This window comes from Sceloporus occidentalis, unplaced genomic scaffold (assembly GCF_023333645.1).
Source record: "Sceloporus occidentalis isolate IW3139 unplaced genomic scaffold, rSceOcc1.0.p SCAF_10, whole genome shotgun sequence".
NCBI lineage: Eukaryota > Metazoa > Chordata > Lepidosauria > Squamata > Phrynosomatidae > Sceloporus > Sceloporus occidentalis.
The window spans coordinates 10,078,002-10,095,944 of NW_028316990.1; the positions used below are offsets into that span (position 1 = coordinate 10,078,002).

At 45.4% G+C, this 17,943-nt stretch overlaps 1 protein-coding gene and 1 long non-coding RNA gene across 6 annotated transcripts in view; one reads left to right on the forward strand and one right to left on the reverse strand.

Annotated features, from left to right (window-relative positions):
• Window positions 1-49: 49 nt before the first annotated feature.
• LOC149305861 (uncharacterized) lies at window positions 50-16,017 on the reverse strand. 3 transcript variants are annotated; one of them, XR_016271706.1, is made up of 4 exons: window positions 15,892-16,017; window positions 14,388-14,682; window positions 11,626-11,724; window positions 50-131 (listed from the first exon to the last, which is right to left on the reverse strand). It is a non-coding gene; the product is annotated as an uncharacterized LOC149305861 (long non-coding RNA). The 3 variants fall into 3 exon arrangements; XR_016271708.1 differs by lacking the exon at window positions 50-131 and adding an exon at window positions 5,692-5,706; XR_016271707.1 differs by lacking the exon at window positions 50-131 and adding an exon at window positions 8,583-8,893.
• The window catches only part of NFAT5 (nuclear factor of activated T cells 5), a 62,027-nt gene continuing 45,555 nt past the window's right edge, over window positions 1,472-17,943 (forward strand). Inside the window, exon 1 of one of the 3 annotated variants that reach the window (XM_089476782.1) lies at window positions 1,472-1,650. In XM_089476782.1, the coding sequence (XP_089332908.1) occupies window positions 1,575-1,650 (76 nt within the window). In that variant the 5' untranslated portion in view covers window positions 1,472-1,574. Of the gene's footprint in view, window positions 1,651-16,243; window positions 16,506-17,943 lie in introns of those variants that run through there. The other 2 variants (XM_089476780.1, XM_089476781.1) reach the window with 2 other exon arrangements.

Sequence of the window (17,943 nt, forward strand, 5' to 3'; positions counted from 1 at the left end):
CAGCATTAAAACCGATTTAATCTATTAACCATATTGAAAACACACACTCCGAAAAGGTTTTTAAAAAGTCCAACTGTAAATGTACTCACAGCCCTTGCAGTTGCACAAGAGTCATGGCACTTATTCAAGTCCTGCAGGAGACATGGAAAACAAAAAGAATTGGTTACTTTATTTTAGTTGGCCTACAGAGAGCACAACCCTTTTATTATTCACAATAATAATAATAATAACAATAACAACAATAATACATTTTATTTATATTTCCCGCCTCTCCCTGTGGATCAAGGTGGGATTACAGCAAAGAATTCAACAATACAAAATGCAAATACAATGTTATCTAAAAATACAAACAATAAAACGGCCATTAATACTGCGACCAATCATTAAAATATCCAATTGTTGTCTGTTCCCATACTATTGAGTCGGAAGTGGGGGTGCTCTTTAGGATCAATTCTAGCAGATCAAATGGATAGGCCCAACGGACGAGATCCCTCACAATAGCAGTGAAGTCAAAGAAGAGTGTTGGGATGGTGGGCATTCTCTATCCAGCCTCTCATCTCATCCCACATCTCCCTCTCCTGGTTTTCTGCATGTTTTCCTCCAAGTCAACCAACATTCTGTGTCAACTGAACATGCCTAGTCTTCTCCAGTTACTTTGGGTTCCCCTAGTCTCCTTCCCTGCACCTTAAAATGTGTTTGTCCTTCTGCAAATCTTGGGGTTGTCCAAGCCTGCTGACGCTTGTGGATGGTGCCATTGCTGGTGGTGCAAGTGCCATGGGGAGTGAGCTTGCCCATGGCTCTGCCAAAGGCAACCCTAGCCCCCCTCCGCTTCTCCCTTGGCTTCATAATGGGGTCCACTCTCAGGCCCACTGAGGGAGAAGTGGTTATCTTCAAGCCCTGGAGGTGGGCTCAGCATCCCTTCAGGCTGCTGCAGGAAAGGGCAGGCAGAACAGGCTGGGCAAGGTTTGGGCTCTCAGTCTCTTCCATTGGAGTCGAAAACCCTCGGCGGCGCCAGTGGCAGCTGGTCCTTGCCATGCCAGTGGGGCAAGGCAGGCAGGCAGTTTAGCCAGGGCCTGAGGAAAGGCGCTATCCAAGGTGCTGATTCCCCACACAAGCCCATTGCTTTGGCAAGGGTCTTTAAAGTTCAGCCTAAAACCCAGCGTGGACTCCCTGCACTTCTGGGGCTGGAGACTTTGGAGGCTCCTGTTGCTCTTGCTGCTGTTGTTGTGCCTGCCTCCCAGTGGTCCAGAGGGGGCTTGCCTTGCCTTGCCTTCCTCTGAGGCTGAGAGAGTGTGCCTGGCCCAGTCCTGGGAGGGTCCCTCCAGTCCTGCCTGCCTTCCTGGGCAGAGGAGGAGGGCCAAGGGGGAAAGGGGCCGGCCTCAGGGGCAGCTCCTCCCGGCGAGTGACCCACGCTCCTCGCCGCCGGACTCAGCGGCCGGAGGGAGAGCAGGAGGAGCACCGGGAGGCGAGGCAAGCCCTGTCCTTGGCTCAAGCTGGCGGCCCCTCCGAGGGCCTTGCGGCGGTGGGGCCCTCCTCCTCCGGCCCCGCTGGCCCCCCGCTGGCCCCCTCCGGCCATGGCCCTCCGGCCCCCGCCGCCCGGACCGCCTTGGCCCTGGAGCCCCGGCTGCTGCCTCGGAACAACGGCGCCAGGTAAGCAGGCCCCCTGAGCGCCCCCCAAAGGGCCAGGCCAGGCCCCAGCATCCCCCCCCCCGCTCTCGCCTGGCCTCTCTGGGCCTTGGAGCCATTTCTGACGTCCTCGGAGGCTGAGAGATGCCTTTCCAGGGCTGAGCGGAGGGGACTCGAACCCAGGTCTCCGGCAGACTCAAAGCGCCGCTTCATTGCTCCAGGCCTCCAGTTTGTTTGTTTGTTGTTGTGTGCCATGGTTCTTTCTTGGCAAGATTTGTCCAGATTCCGAGGAGGTCTGCCATGGCCACCTGCCCCAGGATCCCAACCCGGGTCTGCCAGTGGCCTAGGCCAGTGCTCGGGACACCCCAAATGCACACGGCAAGCTTTCCTAGCTCCGCTGCAACGTGCATAATGTACAACAAGCTTGCAATGTGCATCAATGTGCATTTCGGTTGTTCCAATAAAGGTACGGCCGTTTTGTGGATTTGGGGTGTTGTTGTTCTTTGCCACGGGGCCAACAGCGCTTCTCCTGAATATGTTTTGTGAAATGTCAAGTGACCGCAGGCCTAGAAATGGGGGCAAAGAAGGGCTGAATGGGGCTGGACTGGGGGACCCTCTATGGAGTTGGGCAGCAGAAGTCTTACTTGGGGGCTCAATGTCCTAATTTTGGCCTCCTCCCCACAGCCCCCCTTGGCCTCGGGGGGATAAGACCGGGGATTCTGGGTCATGCTGCACACTCCCATCCAGACACCAGCCCTTTCTCTCCTACCTCCCATCAATCCCATGGATTTCCGACCAGGGAGGGAGAGGGTGTTGTTGCTCCCTTTTCTGTCCTTGCAAGATGGCAAGAGAGATGAGAAATCCCAAGCCTTGCTCTTGTTTCATATCCGCCTGCAGTCAGTAGCGCCAGAAGCGCATTGACCACTAGGCAGCAGTGCCAGAGCTCACAGTTCGGACACACCTTCTGCTTGCATTGGGGAAAAAAGTCCAGTTGTTGCACTGAGTTGGGGCACAAATACTGTGTTTACAGACCCTGCTCCTTAAATGCTGGGTTTACAAGGCTGTGCATTTACAAGGAACATGGCCCTGCAATCAATCAATCAATCAATCAATCAATGGTTATGCAGAATGGCTCTTTATATGTGCTTTTAAATGTTTTATCTGTGAGCCTCCTTGGGTCCCTCTGGGGAGAAAGGCAACAAATACATAAACTAATTCTTAGATTGTACGCCAAGGGCAGGTTTACTCTTATCTCATTGTTTGTATGTAAAGCGCTGTGCAAATCTACAGCACTATATAAATAAAGCATAATAATAATGCTAATAATAATAATAACAACAATGTAAACAAAGATCTTCTAATGGTTGCAAGAAGTTGGTGCGCAAACAGGCAGGAGGGATGCTGAAAATCTTGTTCTCCTGATAGTCATTAATTGATAAAACTGGTGGATGATAATAATAATAATAATAATAATAATAATAAATATTTATTTATATCCTGCCTCTTCCATTTGGGGATCGAGGCGGATAACAACAGAGTTTATGATACACAATATAAGAACAACAAAACCCACAAAACCCTGACCCAAGACTCCCTCCCAAACTATAAAATTAACATAAAACATGATTAAAATATATAACAATACTCCACTACAAATCTAATCTGAATCCAGTTGGCTCTCCAGGCTTTGACTTTTGTAGATTTGATCATTTGCAGTCTTGAGTAATATGTCCTCTCTAGGGATCTCTAGGCCCTCCAACTCTGCCAGAAGTTGACCATAGAGTTGTGTTGGAGGACCTAAAAGTTCCTAGAGAAAACACTTCTCTTGGCGTTTGTAGACTTTTGGCAGATGTTGACCACAGAGTTTCACTGAAGGAGCCAGAGATTCCTAAAAATGTGTTCTTAGGTAAAAAGAATAAAGTGAAGTCATTCTCAGAAGATGCCAGCAGCCACAGATGCTGCTGGAGAAACGTCAGGAAGAAACTCTTCTAGAATATGGCCACAGAGCCCTACGTAACCCCCCCCCCCAAAATAGAGTTTTATGAAATTCAATGGGGTCCTTCACCCCTAAGACCAGAGAATGTGGGGGTAATGGTTACTGTTGTTACCTGCCCTTGAGTCGACTTTGACTTATGGCGACCCTATGGATCAGACATCTCCAAGATCCCATCGTCCACTGGCCAAGTCTTGTTGATCTATACCTGCAGCCACCTTAATAGAGTCCATCCATCTGGCTTGCGCTCTTCCTCTCCTTCCTTCTATGCCTTCCATTTTTCCTAGCATCATTGTCTTTTCTCATTTTTCTCCAAGCGCAAGGGCCTCCTCGGTTTAGTCATCTTGGCACTGAGCCTTGGAAACTGAAGGAAGCTGGTACATTTCCCTTCGGTCAGTATTTATCATGGGTCCTTTTAACAATCCCTGCCACTCCTCTCTCTGGGTCAGTGGTAACATAGATTCAGATGGTTCTTCCAAATTAATAAGATCATCCATAAGTGCCTATTCAGTTTTAGAAGCTGGCTCACATCTATTGATCCTGTGTTGGTGGAAGCTTATCAGGGACAAAGGGGAAGCCATATTTTTATAGTACCTAGCTACAGATATACCCAAGGTCTGTAGTTCCTGTCTCTTCTCATAAACCTTTTTAGCTGTAGTGCTGTTCTCAAAAGCCACTACTGCTCTTGCGTGAGAATAGTTATAGAACAAGTATTCAACCTTCAGGATTTTTGATGGTGTTTGTACCTCAGGAAGGTTAGCTTGTCATGTTTTGGTTAAGTGTAGTTTGCGATTATGTTGACTGAGCATTCCCTTTTCTTTGGGGGATCCAACAAACACCAGAAGGTGGGCCAGCAATTTTAATTTCCTGTTGTCATTACATTTTGGTTGTACTGAGAGTTGGGATGTCTGATTACTCTTGCTATTGGTATTCCTTAGGGCATCCGCCCATGGATCTTGTCCTTCCTTATTAGTAGTACTGTCTGAAACTGTGGGGTTATAAGGACTTTTATGATGTATGTCTTTTTAAGTTTGATGTCTTTTTGGGGGGAGTCTGAATGGGTTTTTTTTAGCTTCTTGGCTTTCTGCTATCAGTTTGAATAGATGACTATAATTAAATTTACAAGCTGATTTTTTAGCTTTATTTGGATGCTTAATATTTTTGCTCTTCTTATATTTTAATATCTGTTTTACTTTTCTTTCGCTGAGTTCTTTTCATTTTAGGTATGCTCTTTATAGTCTTCTTTGCTGGTTTTTCCTGGCCAAGGAGATCCTCTTCAGGGGTTACAGTGTCATTGTCAGCTTGTATATTAGTATCCCTAGCTATCTTATTTAAGTCAATTAATATAATTAGCAACTCATATGATTCAGAAAGAAAGGATTTTATCAACTTCATTTCTTCCAGGATATCTTTAACCCACTGAAATAATGAGTTACAATTTTCCTCCTCTCTCTGTTCAGTTAAATTTAGGAAGGGTTCTTCCTCTGGTTGGGTATGGCATTGTGCCAGCGCATCTATTTGCTTTCTCATAAAACCATCCTTCTCCTCTTGTCCCATCCTAGGAATGAGGGGAGCATTTTCTGCAGTTGCCAACTCTAGTGCTAAATTCATGGCAGCCTCTTCTGAGCCCATCTCATGTCTTGAGTATCGATGATCAACCGACCAATCTAGAGTAGGCTCTGGGGATGGTAAGTGTAGATCCTCAGCAACTGCCTCCTTTCTTCGTGAGGGGAAAAAGTTCGTGATTTTCTTTTGTGTTCCTTTATTACCTGGTGAATCACCAGAAACTATCTGGAGCCCCTTTTGCTTATAACCCTGTCTGGTAAAAACCATTTTCAAATATAAAATATAATTAAAAAGTGGAACCTAAAATAACCAGAGCAATAATCTCAATCAGACTAGAGACATAAAATATAGGACCATATTTGTAACATCATCCTCAAAGACTTCCCTGCCTCCTTCAGTCTGGTAATGTAAGCAGACAGCAAATGTAGGGAAGAACAGTTGTTATACCAGCAGCCTTGGCGTTAGAGGGAAGGCCTCTGGAGCCAAGCCTCAAGGTCCTCCTTATCCTCCACAAACAGTAGCTGAGGGAAGAAGAGCAGTTTTATAATAGCAGAAGAACAGGTGGGTTTCCGAGGCAATCACTCAACACTAGATCACTGTTTTGTATTATGTCATTTCATACACAAATATGTCAGATTAAAACGAAAGCATTTATACCTTGCATTTATTGATTTTTCAGCAGCCTTCGACTCCATGAGTAGAGAACACCTTTGGGGAAAACTAAGTAAAACATCCATACATAAAAGATTGCTGAAGCTGATACAAGCCCTTCACTCTGATACTAAAATTCAAGTCAGATTGGATTCTGCTGGCTTGCTTTCAAACCCAATATCAACTACTCCTGGTGTGCGCCAGGGCTGCCTGTTAGCTACAGCGTTGTTTAACATTTATGTTAATTCACTAATTACTGATTTAAGGGATAAGGACAACTATGTACCCCCTAAATTGGGACCCAGGAAAATATCAGTTCTCATGTATGCAGATGATACTATTTTATTGTCACAAACACAGCAAGGTTTAAGGAGATTATTGAAGTCTTTCAGTCAATTAGCAACACAAGGTAAGCTGAAAATTAATCACAAAAACCCAAAAATACTAGTTTTTGCCAATAGGCATAAAAAACACACATGGCGAATTGATGGGTAACTTATAGAACAAGTGAAGTCCTTCAGATATTTAGGACTAAATTTCTCCTCAACTGAATCTTGGAGTTGTCATTTTGAAAATACAAAAACAGTTGCTATTAATACAGCCAACTCTCTATTAAGATTCTCCTGGAGCAGAAGTGGTAAACAGTTCCCTCCGGCCATTACAATCTTTGAGGCTAAAGTTATAGCTCAGTTGCATTATGGGGCTGAAATTTGGGGGACTAACATAAAATCTAACTTGGAAACAGTCCAAAATAATTTTAGGTCTGCCCAAAGGAACCGAGACCACTATCCCTTGGTTGGAAGGTGGTCTCCGTACTGTTAAGGCTATAACTCAGGTTCAAGCCATTAAATACTGGCTCAAACTTACTAATGGGATAGGACCAGCCCTTGTATTGATTGCTTTCAAAGAAATGTTGAAATTCAAAAACAAAACACTTATATCTTGGAATCAAGAAATCTTGCAACTTATTGATTTGTATGGGCTCTCAAAGGACTCTTTGTGCTCTTTAAATTATGATAAAGCTGTAAAATATATGAAGTCCCATATTTTGAAACACGACTTTCAGTTAGATTGTACTTCTGTTGGCCCATCAAAATGTGCTCCTTGGTATACCAAACTCCCTTCCCAAATAAGTTATCCACAACATCTAAATAATATAACTGATTTCAAACAGAGATATGCCTTCACAGCCTTACGTTGTCAGTCAATGACCACAGCTGTGGTGCAAGGGCATTATCAAAGGACCATCTGGGTCCTTTGTTTGTCCATGTGGCTCCAACTCAGTTGAAGATCTAAGTCATGACTTATTAGAGTGCCCAATTTATAAAGATCTGAGAAATGCTTTATACAAAGACTTAGGGTTGGTATCAAACAACTCTGACTCATATCTGATCATTCTATTATTAGGGGATACTGAAACAAGCATTTCTGAAAAGGTAGCCTGTTGTGCCTTTAAAGCTTCAGTGTTATGGAGGAAGTTCTGTAAAGACGATGGTTGTGTCACAGGATAGTTTTGAAGCCCAACTATTCTTGAATATCCTCAGCTCTGTAAACCAATGTTATAGAGCTTTAGTGTATCTGGCCCCTTATGCCTCTTTAGATCCATCTTACATGTTGTTGTTTTCAAAAGACAATTTTAACCCTGCAATGCAATGTATATCTTACAGTGTAGCTGCTGCTTATATTTTATGTTTATATGTTTTTTATATGAACTACTTTTTGTAATGGTATACGCTATGCAAAAATAAACATTATTATTATTATTATTATTATTATTATTATTATTATTATTAGTCTTCTTGGCTTCCAAGGAGAATTCAGTCTTGATCTGTTGAAGGACCCATTTGTTTGTCTTTTTGACCATCCACAATCTCCTCAACGTTCTTCTCCAGCATCAGATCTCAAAGGAGTTAAACTTCTAAATAATACAGGGTGATTCAAAAAGAATGGTGCATTTCGGTATTGCCTTCCCCAATGGCACTTGCAATGAGAGATTTGAGAAATACAGGGCGATTCGAAAAGGATGGTGCAAAACCAAATAAAAACCAAATGGTGCAATTTACCCGTGTGCCATTCTTTTTGAATCACCCTGCATTTCCCAAATCTCCCAAAAACAAGTGCTGCTGGGGAAAGGGATATTAAAATGAAAACCCAAGAAAAACTAAAATATGTTTCCAAAATAACCCGAATGCCGTGATTCTTTGCCATGTGAGAGAACAAAAAGGAACGGCTCTGGATGTGATGAGAGAGAATGAATCACTCTGCTTCCTGAAGCATCCGCTGCCTCTTTATCTGTGCATTAATCCCCCTGAACCTTTTGGAAATAAAGGCAATGGCCCTCAGCTTTTGTGTGTGCGCATGTGTACTTTTTGTGTTTATATTCGGCTTTGGCTTTGGCTGAGCTGAGACCAGTTGAAGAAGTTTTTGTGGGTTTCTTCGGGCTCTGTGGCCATGTTCTAGAAGAGTTTCTTCCTGACGTTTCGCAAGCAGCATCTCTTCTAGAACATGGCCACAGAGCCCGAAAAAACCCACAAAAACTATGGATGCCGGCCATGAAAGCCTTCGACTCCAGTTGAAGAAGTTGGCGCCAAATGTAATATTGGAGGGAACAACTGATGGAGGGAACCATTGCCCCCACAGCCTGCTTTGGGATTTCATCCCATGGGGGCAGTTGATTGTCAACAGGATGATGGACTGCCTTGTCATCTACTGATGAGGATGATCCTATTTATATATTTAGGCATATCCCACTGTATTTCCCAGCCCTGGCATTCAAGGCGGTTTACACAAAATTCAAATAGATGCAGGTGAAAGTTCACATCAAGGAAAACCATACAAAAGTCAAAATATAATTAATAAACGAAATTGAAGGTTTTCCCTACTTCAGAGGAAATGTCTTTTAGGTCTTTGCTTGAACAGCTCACAACTAACAGACTGGTTGCTTCACAGCTCTGGCAAGGTTTCACTCAACTCTTTGAAGGTTTATGGCCAAGGTTTCAATTTGCACTGTTGTTCTGTGTCCCGTTCCACTCTGATCCAAACTATGTGCTTAAATACCTGTGGCATTAGCAGAATTTAGAGACCTAGATTGGAGTATCAGTATGCAAAGGGATCTTCTGGCACCCTTGAGACTAACTATGCAAAAGGGGTTGTAGCATAAGATTTTGTGAACTTTCTCAGATGCATGGAGTGAATTTGGTAAAATCTTTCTGAGGCTTGGTCTTCTTCCTCAAATGCATTAAGTAATGTCCGGGAAGAACTGTTACCATCACTTTGTGTGAATAGCCATAGAAATGCAAAACTTGTCACCACATCACCATACCCTCAAGTTTTGCATTTCTATGGCTATTCATACAGTCTGATTCTGAAGTTCACTCCATGCATCTAAGAAAGTAGACCAAACCTATTAAATCTTAGGCTATTTTTGCAGTCAGTCTTAAAGGTGCTACAAGATCCCTGCGGCATTAGCATTATACTCCATCAGAGCATTGGAAGGAGTGGATTGAAATCTACAAAAGCTCATGCTAAAACAAATAATTCTCAAAGGTACCCCTAGATTTCTCCTCTGCCACCCTTTCTTAAAATTAAAAGCAATTTTTAAAAACCTATCCATTAAAAAGCAAGATACACACAGAAGACACCAGATTATTAAGAGCCCTTTGCCCATAAAGAGTCACTTCTCTCAAAGACTTTGGGGCTGTAGGTCTCCCTTTTATATTCTTAACTGTGCAGTGGCCATTTTACTCTTGTGCAAGCCATAGCTATATCACAGAATTGAAAGAGACATAGCTATATAGACCCCAGAGCCTTCCTCTTTATTGGACTCCACTACATCTCCTGAATGATTTTGCATTGGAAGTTGTGTCCCTTAGATGGTTGTATTGTTTGCTTTTGTGTGCCAGAACCAGCACCAGGAAGCCTCAGCCCAGGAGTACAAAAGCAGCCAACCTACAAGGCTGTTAAAGGGTTTGGTGATCATGGTGGCCACGGGATGTGGCTTCAAGGCATTACACAACTCTGAAAGGTTTTCTACTTCAATAAAGCTCTGTTTGAAGAGGTAACAGTGTCTTAAGGAGAGCCATAGCTGCCTCCTAAACAGAGGCCATTGCCCTGGGAGAGTTTTACAGCTCCTGACAGTTGTTTGGTGCCAACTACTTCCAGCAAACCCTTGGCAAACGGATCCAGGTGAAGGTGGCCAAAGTGTGGCCCTGTAGTCTGCAAGGCTGTTTTGCCCTCAGAAAAAAACCCTTTCTTGGGAAAAAACAATCTAACAGGGCACACTGTCCTTCTTTGACTCCTGAGCCAGCATTGAAAACCACTATTCTCCAACAACGCTAGGAAGAATGTGCAAGATGAAGGAAAGGTTTGCATAAACTGGAGACCTATTGGTCCCGAACAGACAGGCCAAAATAAAACTGCTTCGTGTCACTTTGGAGGTATGTTGTTTAAATGACGCATGCATCCCAAGAGGCCAGAAGCCACGCCAAAGCCATGCTCCCGTCCTAAGGACTGGAGCATGGCTTTGGCACAGTTTCTGGCCTCTTAAAATGCGTGTGTCATTTAAACAACATACCTCCAAAGTGACACGAAGCAGTTTTATTTTGGCCTGTCTGTTCAGGCCCATTGCTTTGTCTGGTAAACTCTTGGGTGCTCCTCAGAAAGAAATGATCCCTTGTCTCTTTTAAGAACAAGTTTGGAAACATTGGTGGCAAACCTTTTACATGATGTTGGCCTTAAACAAGGCAGCAGCAAGCACAAAAGGTGCTGGTAGTTTTGGCCACACAGGCCACACACCCATTGGCCATCCTCAATGGGTGCTGGCGGCATACCCTCCCAAGATGAAAACCAGGACCCACATGGCCAAGAAACATCAGAGAGTGGTAAAGACAACAAAAGCCATAAATGCAAAAGAACAGACAAGCAAGGAGAGGCTGCAGCAATTTTCCTTTGCCTGAACCAACTGGGAAGGTCAAGGTTCTCCTTTTCTCTTTCCCTTGCTGAGTTAACTGAATGCAAACTCCTTTCACATACTGAACTCAGTTTGCAACGAATGAAATAAGTTGAAGACGAACGGGGAAAAGTGGGAAGAGGACTGAGAGTAGGGTTGCCATAATTGTCCACTTTTACCAGGGACAAAATGTGGAACAAATTCAAGACCAAACTGTAGGACAACTGCAGGACAAAACTCAGCCCAAAATGTAGGACATTGAAGAAAAATGGTGGACCTTAAATGTCCTACATTTTGAGCTGAGTTTTGTCCTGCAGTTGCCCTACAGTTTGGTCTTGAATTTGTCCTACATTTTGTCCCTGGTAAAAGTGGACAATTATGGCAGCCCTAAACTGGGACAATTTTAAAACCTTGAATGCAAACTGTTTGCATTTTTAACTCAGTTGGTAATAACTAAAGTAAGGTAAGGACAAATGGAGAAAGTGGGAAGAGAGAGAAGCTGGGACATTTTAAAAGTAGCTGAAAAAGTGGGACGAGGATTAATTTGGACCTTCCTTGCCAAAGTGGGACAGTTGTAGTGTATATGTTCTAGGAGCCAAAAAGTAATACCACAATACACAACACACACACTCACACACACTCCTTCTCTGCCAAGCTTAGCAATGAGTCAGGAAGCACCATCCTGACCATTCTCATTATTTCCTGACAAAATTTTTTCCAAATGGTCATTGGAAAAGAATCGTCCGCTTTCACCAGAAACCCATTAAGGAAGCACCTGCTAATTCTCTCTTTCCTGGCTGTCTCAGGTTAAAATAACAGCTGGCTTAAAAATATTAATTACCTTGTCCTAATTTGCCAGCACACGTACAGAACATGGGCACCCTCTTTCTGGAGAAAGGCTGGCATGGATAAATGGCGGCAGGTCCTTCTCTGTGGACTCCTGAAAAATACAAAGAGAAAGCCCAGAGTGTCCAGGAGCCCATTTCTTGTTCCCAGATTACACAGAGTACAGAGAGGCTGCGCAACCTAATTAAATGGGGTTTTTTGCTCTTAGAGCAGCAGCAATTCAGCCTATTTTGGGGGGCAGGAAAAGGTTTTGTTCAGAGGAGGTTTGCCATTGCCTTCCCCTGAGGCTGAGAGACTGTGACTTGCCCAAGGTCATCCAGTGGGTTTTGTGCTTGAACAGGGAATCAAACCCTGCTTTCCTGGAGATGACCCATGAAAACTGGGTGCTTAAGGTCAGGCAAATGAGATCTGGCAATAACAATTTGGCAATAATAATAATAATAATAATAATCATTATTACTACAACCACCACCACCTTTGCTTTACTGAGGTTTTTTCAACACATAAGAAGAATGGGAAAAGAAAATAGATAAATGCACAATCAAAATGTCACCATTTCAAAATGCACTCTGCCCATAAACGCCAGGAGGAAACAATTCACGCACAAATCAAATATGGTCCAGTATTATGGTTTTGTTGCAATATTTGCAACTTTTTTTGTCACTTCCCTAGCAGTTACAGAAAGAAATAGCTATCATGTGTGCCAGCTTTAAAAAACAAAACCATAAGCAAGCCCTCAGAGAAGGCGGCAGGGAAATATGCAGCCTTCGCATCCCAAAGTTTGGAGGAGGAACAGAACGGGGAAAGATAGCAGAGATTGGCTTTGTTTCTTTTAGAAAGGGACAAAAAATCCAAAGTGATGAATGGGGCAGAGAAAACCCATTGCAACCTTTTGTTTGTTTGTTTAAAAAAACTCATGAACAACCCTGGGAACCGTCTCAGAAAAAGAGAGAAGAAGAATGGCCAAGGATTCGGAACTGATAAAAAAGGAAACATTTCTCCCACTGCATTCCAGTCAAGAGCTGTGGGATGCAAGCAGCCAAACTGGGGAGGGAGGGAGAATGGATTCCAGAAGGAGAGGAATGGCCAGCAAGTTAACATTTCCTGATGCTGGATGATGAGGCCCAGAGAACCAGGGCTTCCAGGGCTTGGTGCTTACGTTTCCCTGGACTTTTTGCTACCCTAGACAGGGAGCAAAGGAAATTCTGCTTTCTCACATGCGTCTCTTTGAGTTCTAGGGCTGCTGGGAGAAGTCCTTCTTCTCCCCGTCCCACCATCTTCTCTGGTTTGTTTGGTGGAAAAAAGTGAGATGACAGGGCCTTCTTGGTGGCTGCACCCAATCTTTACAAATCCCTCCCAAGGAAAGCCAGGGAGTTCTTGCTCCCCTTCTGCTTGCAGACTTTTTGTTCTTGTTGTGTGCCTACAAGCGTTTCCAACTTATGGCAACCCTAAGGAGAACCTATCATGGGGTTTTCTTGACAATTTTCTTCAGAGGGGGTTTGCCATTGCCTTCCTTGAGGCTGAGAGAGCATGACTTGCCCAAGGTCTCCCAACAGGTTTCCATGGCCAAGCTGGGAATCGAACGCTGGTCTCCAGAGTTGGTCCAGCACTCAAACCACTATGTTACACTGGTTCTCAACAGGATTTAAGGAATCAACTCTTATGTGTGTGTGTACTGTGCTGTCGAATTTTTAGGTACTGCCTTTTAATGAATGTTTAACATTTTAAAAATAGTGTATGTGTGTATCAGGGGCATCTCTAGGAGGATGCAGAAGACACCAGAAAGTGGGGGTGACAGCACTGTTCCCAAAATATCTACCTTTGGGCAGAAATGCACACACACAAATATAGAGTGTGTGAGAGTGTGTGTGTGTGTGTGTGTGTGTGTGTGTATATATATATAGTATGTGTATACAGTATATTTAGAGTATTTTACCCCACTTTGAGCTTACAGATGGGTCGGGGTGTCTGCCTGCATCTTCTGTGTGAATGGATCAAGGTTTGGTGCGAAGAGAAAGGAGAGGCCCCAGTTGTTTTTAAAAAAAGGAATTTTAAACATTTAAATTTTTAAAAAGTTTAAAATTAAAACCTGTTCAAATCTTTCTTTAAAACGCACACACACATCACATCTTAGCAAATGTGCCCTTCAACCATATGAAACTATGTACATGTAAATGCATTTAGGCTGTGCATATGATACTGTAACTCAAAGCTATAATTTTACCTTTGCTAGTTGTTTAATGTCACAACTTTTGCAACCATTGCATTCGGCGATAGACAGGAATTACAATTTACGAGTTACACGGGTACAAAAGACATGGCTAAGGATTTTTATATGGTGAGGTAAGTGAAGAGATGAATGGGTGGGTAACACCATGAGTTATCGCTCTGTGTGTGTGTGTGTAAAGAACTGACTTTTTGTAGGACTTTTGACCTGAAGTAGTTTTAATCAATTGAGCCCCATTATTGAAGAAAAAGGCAGGTCATAAACAAATAAAGCAATAGTTAATAACGATGCTGCAATGAGTGTGTGTGTGTGTGTGTGTGTGTGTTGTGCGTGTGACTCAGTCATGCAAAGCATGTGGTTTTGGAGTCATCTCCTGTCTGCGGCTGGGAGGCCCGCCTGCTGAGGACTGGGGTTTCGGGAGTCACACACGGCAATGACGACAGACAGAAGCTGTTGGCACAGACACACACATCCCTCCACGTCCCCACCTCCGCTCTTTCCCAAAATAAAACCGTAAGGCAGGCACACACCCGAATATTGCAGGGCCAAAGCAGCTCAGGCTCATCTGACCAGATCCCGGTTGACATGTTGTGGTGGCAGGAGAGAGGGACAACGGCTAAGACCCCTCTCCTTGGAAAAGTGTCACAGGCCGACACAACAGGATGACCTGGAGCTGGTCCAAGTGGCCCTCTGGCCCAGAGTCAACATGGCTGCGTTCGGTTGTTTCTTAGGACTTGAGAACGGGTTTCAGCGTTTGGTCCAACCATTGTCTTCTCTCCCTTGCGCCTGCCTGCTGCCCTTGATGTCAGATGAACAAGGCAGTTTCTGTACGAAAGGACACAAATCTGACATTAGAAAGGACAGTACAGTGAGCCCTCCATATCCATGGGTTTGTTTCATCCACAGATTCCAGAGTTTGAAAATACCTTTAAAATAGATCATTCCACAAAAAGCAAACCTTGATTGTACCATTTTATACAAGGGACGCCATCTTAATATGGTGCTGTACTTAATGGGATTTTAGCATCCAAAGGTTTTGGTCTCCATGGGGGCTCTGAACCCAAACCCCAGCCAAGGATGCCAAGGGCCTACTGTAATAATAAGAACAACAACAACAACAATAATAATACCCATTGTATTTAATGTGACTTGTGTATTCATGGTTTTTGGTATCTGTGGGGGTCCTGAAACCAAACCTCAGTGGACACCAAGGACCCACCATCTATTGCAAAAAGCAAACCTTGATTGTTGCCATCCTATATAATAAGGGGCGCCATTTTAGCACCTCATTGTATATCATGGGTCTTGAGCACCCAGGATTTGAGTATCCATGGGAGGGTCCTGGCACCAAACCCAGGTCCAGATACCAAGGACTCCAACTGGAATGATCACCCCCATTGTATGTAATGGGACTCCAACTGAGCATCCGTGCGTTTTAGGGGCCTCGGGTCCAAGCCAATTCTTCTTTGCAGGAAGGCACCAGATCCATCCCAACCAAGGGAACCTTTCACTTTATTTAGCACTTGTTTCCGCACAGAGCATCCTGGGAGGCTAAAAGCAATGCGAAGCAGGCTCAGGGCAATCAAAAGAAGGAATACAGTTAAAACAGAACCAAGGAAAACATGTGAATTAATTACATAAGAAAAACGAATTAAAACTCTCTCTTTGCTGCTGCTTTTGATTCTGATTCATTGCCCTGGCTCTTCCAGGCTCCTCCCTCCCTTGCTTTGAGAGGACGCTGTTCCAAGAATGGTCCTTCCCTCCCTCCACTTTTCACCAAGCGCCTGGGGCGCATGCGCACAAGCACCGACTCCTCACATCTCAGAGGGCCTGGAGGCGCGCGCATGCGCTCTCTTAATACGCTCGCTTCCATTCTTCTCGCTCTCTCCTTTCCCCCTCAGTAGCAGCGCGCATGCGTAGTAGGGAGGGGAGCTGCCGGACGCGCATGCGTACATCCAATTCACTATCTCTCCTCTCATACATCTGAAGAAATAGAACGTTACTTTAGGAAAGCTCACGCTGCCAATTTCTTACTTTCAGTTAGCGTCAAAGGGGCTACAAGTTCTCTCCGTGTACTGGTTCCACAGACTTTCAGGGATATATCTTTGAATTCCCCCCTCAGTGTGGGCTGGAGCCACGGCGCATGCGCAGCACACTCAACTCTCTTCCCTCTCAGTGTGGGCTTGAGTCGCGACGCATGCGCACATTCAACTCCTTCAGTGTGGGCTCGAGCCGCGACGCATGCGCACACCCAACCCTCTTTCCCCTCATTCTGGGCATGCGCACACAGCCATCTCTCCCTCCGCCGCGCATGCGCCCGGGCGTCTCCGTCGCCATCCCTAATCCGTTCGTCTCCTCCTTTACCGTTCCGCCCGCGCATGCGCAGTGCCGGCGGCGAGGGGGGCGGTCCCGTTGGGCGGATTTCTGTCAGGAGAAGAAGGCGAAGGAACGGCGGCGGCGGCGGCGGCTGAAGAGGAGCCCTTCCGGCCCTCTGTCCCTCCCCGCTCCTCCGTCCGTTGCTGTTATTATTGCCGTCGTTATTGCTGTCGTTGTCATTCCTCGGCGCGGAGCTGCGATGCCCTCGGACTTCATCTCTCTCCTCAGCGCCGACCTCGACCTCGAGTCCCCGAAGTCTCTCTATTCCAAGGGTGAGCCTAGGCCTTTGCAGTCGGCCTCTCTCCTGAGAGCGAAGGTGGCACTCTGCACGCGCTCAGAGGAAAGAGAGCACGCCCTCCTCGAGGGGAGAAAGGAGGGAGAAGCGGCGCTCGCGGGAGGAGGGGATTTGGAGCTTCCCCTCGTAAGCCTCCGCTTTTGGGGGGGAGGTGGCGCTCTGCACTCGCTCAGAGGCCCCTCGGCCGAGGGGAAGCAGGGCAAGGAAAAGGAAGGGAAGGTGGAGCTGATTTTGGGGTAAGAGAAAAAGGGAAGGAGGGAAGGGAGGGCGGCGCTCTGCACTCGCTCAGAGGCCCTCCCTTTGGTCCTGGGGGAAGAATACAAAGAGAGAGAGAGAGAAGGAAAGGGGGAAAGAAAGAGGCCCCCCTTATAACTATCCCTCCCTTTTGGAGCTCCTTGAGGAGGAGGAGGAGGAGGACGGCGCTCTGTACGCACCCAGAGGCACGCTTCCTTCCTTCCTTTCTTTCTCTCTCCTTCCCCATCCCTTTTCTCCTCCCTTATTCCTCCTTTGACAGATCCACATTTTCAGACACAAAGCCTTTTCAAGGCCACTTTTGAGTCTCAAGGGTTTCTCAGGCCATCTTCTGGAAGAGTTGCTTCCTGCTCTTTCATTGCCTTGGCCTCTTCAGAGGATGCTGGCCTAGAAGGGAGTGGTGCTGGCGGCTGTGAGGCCTAAGGGCCGGCTCCTTGCCTCTTCCCCACCGGCTCCTGCACCCCTTCTCCAGCAATGGCAGCCAGAGAGAGCCCAGCCGCAGCGCCTGATGGGACAGGAACCTACAAGGACCCCGGAGACACCGTTGGCCTGTCTCTGTGGTCACAACCCGGTCTATAAGACAGGGGTAGAAAGTCGTCTCATACGCCGGAAAATACAGTATCTATCTATCTATCTATCTATCTATCTATATGTCTCTCTCCCATTCTCTTCCATGCCAGCATTCTCTGAAGCTGCCAGGCACAGATGCTGGTGAAATGTCAGGAATCAATGCTCCTAGAACATATGGCCACAGAGCCCGAAAAACCCACAAAGAAGTATGGATGCTGACCATGAAAGCCTTTGACTTCACTTTGATCAGTGCTTTGGGAATGCTGGGAACTGTAGTTCACTCCGGCACAGGAGCTCTCTGGCAGAGAAGGCCAGATGTCTCACGAAACGGAGAGGGATCTTGTAGCAGCGCCTTTGAAACGCACTACATTTTGAAACCTCTTTTGTGCCTAGGACAAAGTTTCTGGCCTCATGTTGCCACTCAAAAAAGGTTTTGGATCAGGGATGTTCAACCCATAACGCTATTACTTGCATCTGGGCAGAAATGGAAGTCCGCTGACCAGTTTGCACTGTCTTTGCAGGTTGTCCCAGTCCATCAATGCTATTACTGTTAATATTGCTTCTCTCACTACCTTTGCTCCCTTTTCTCATTG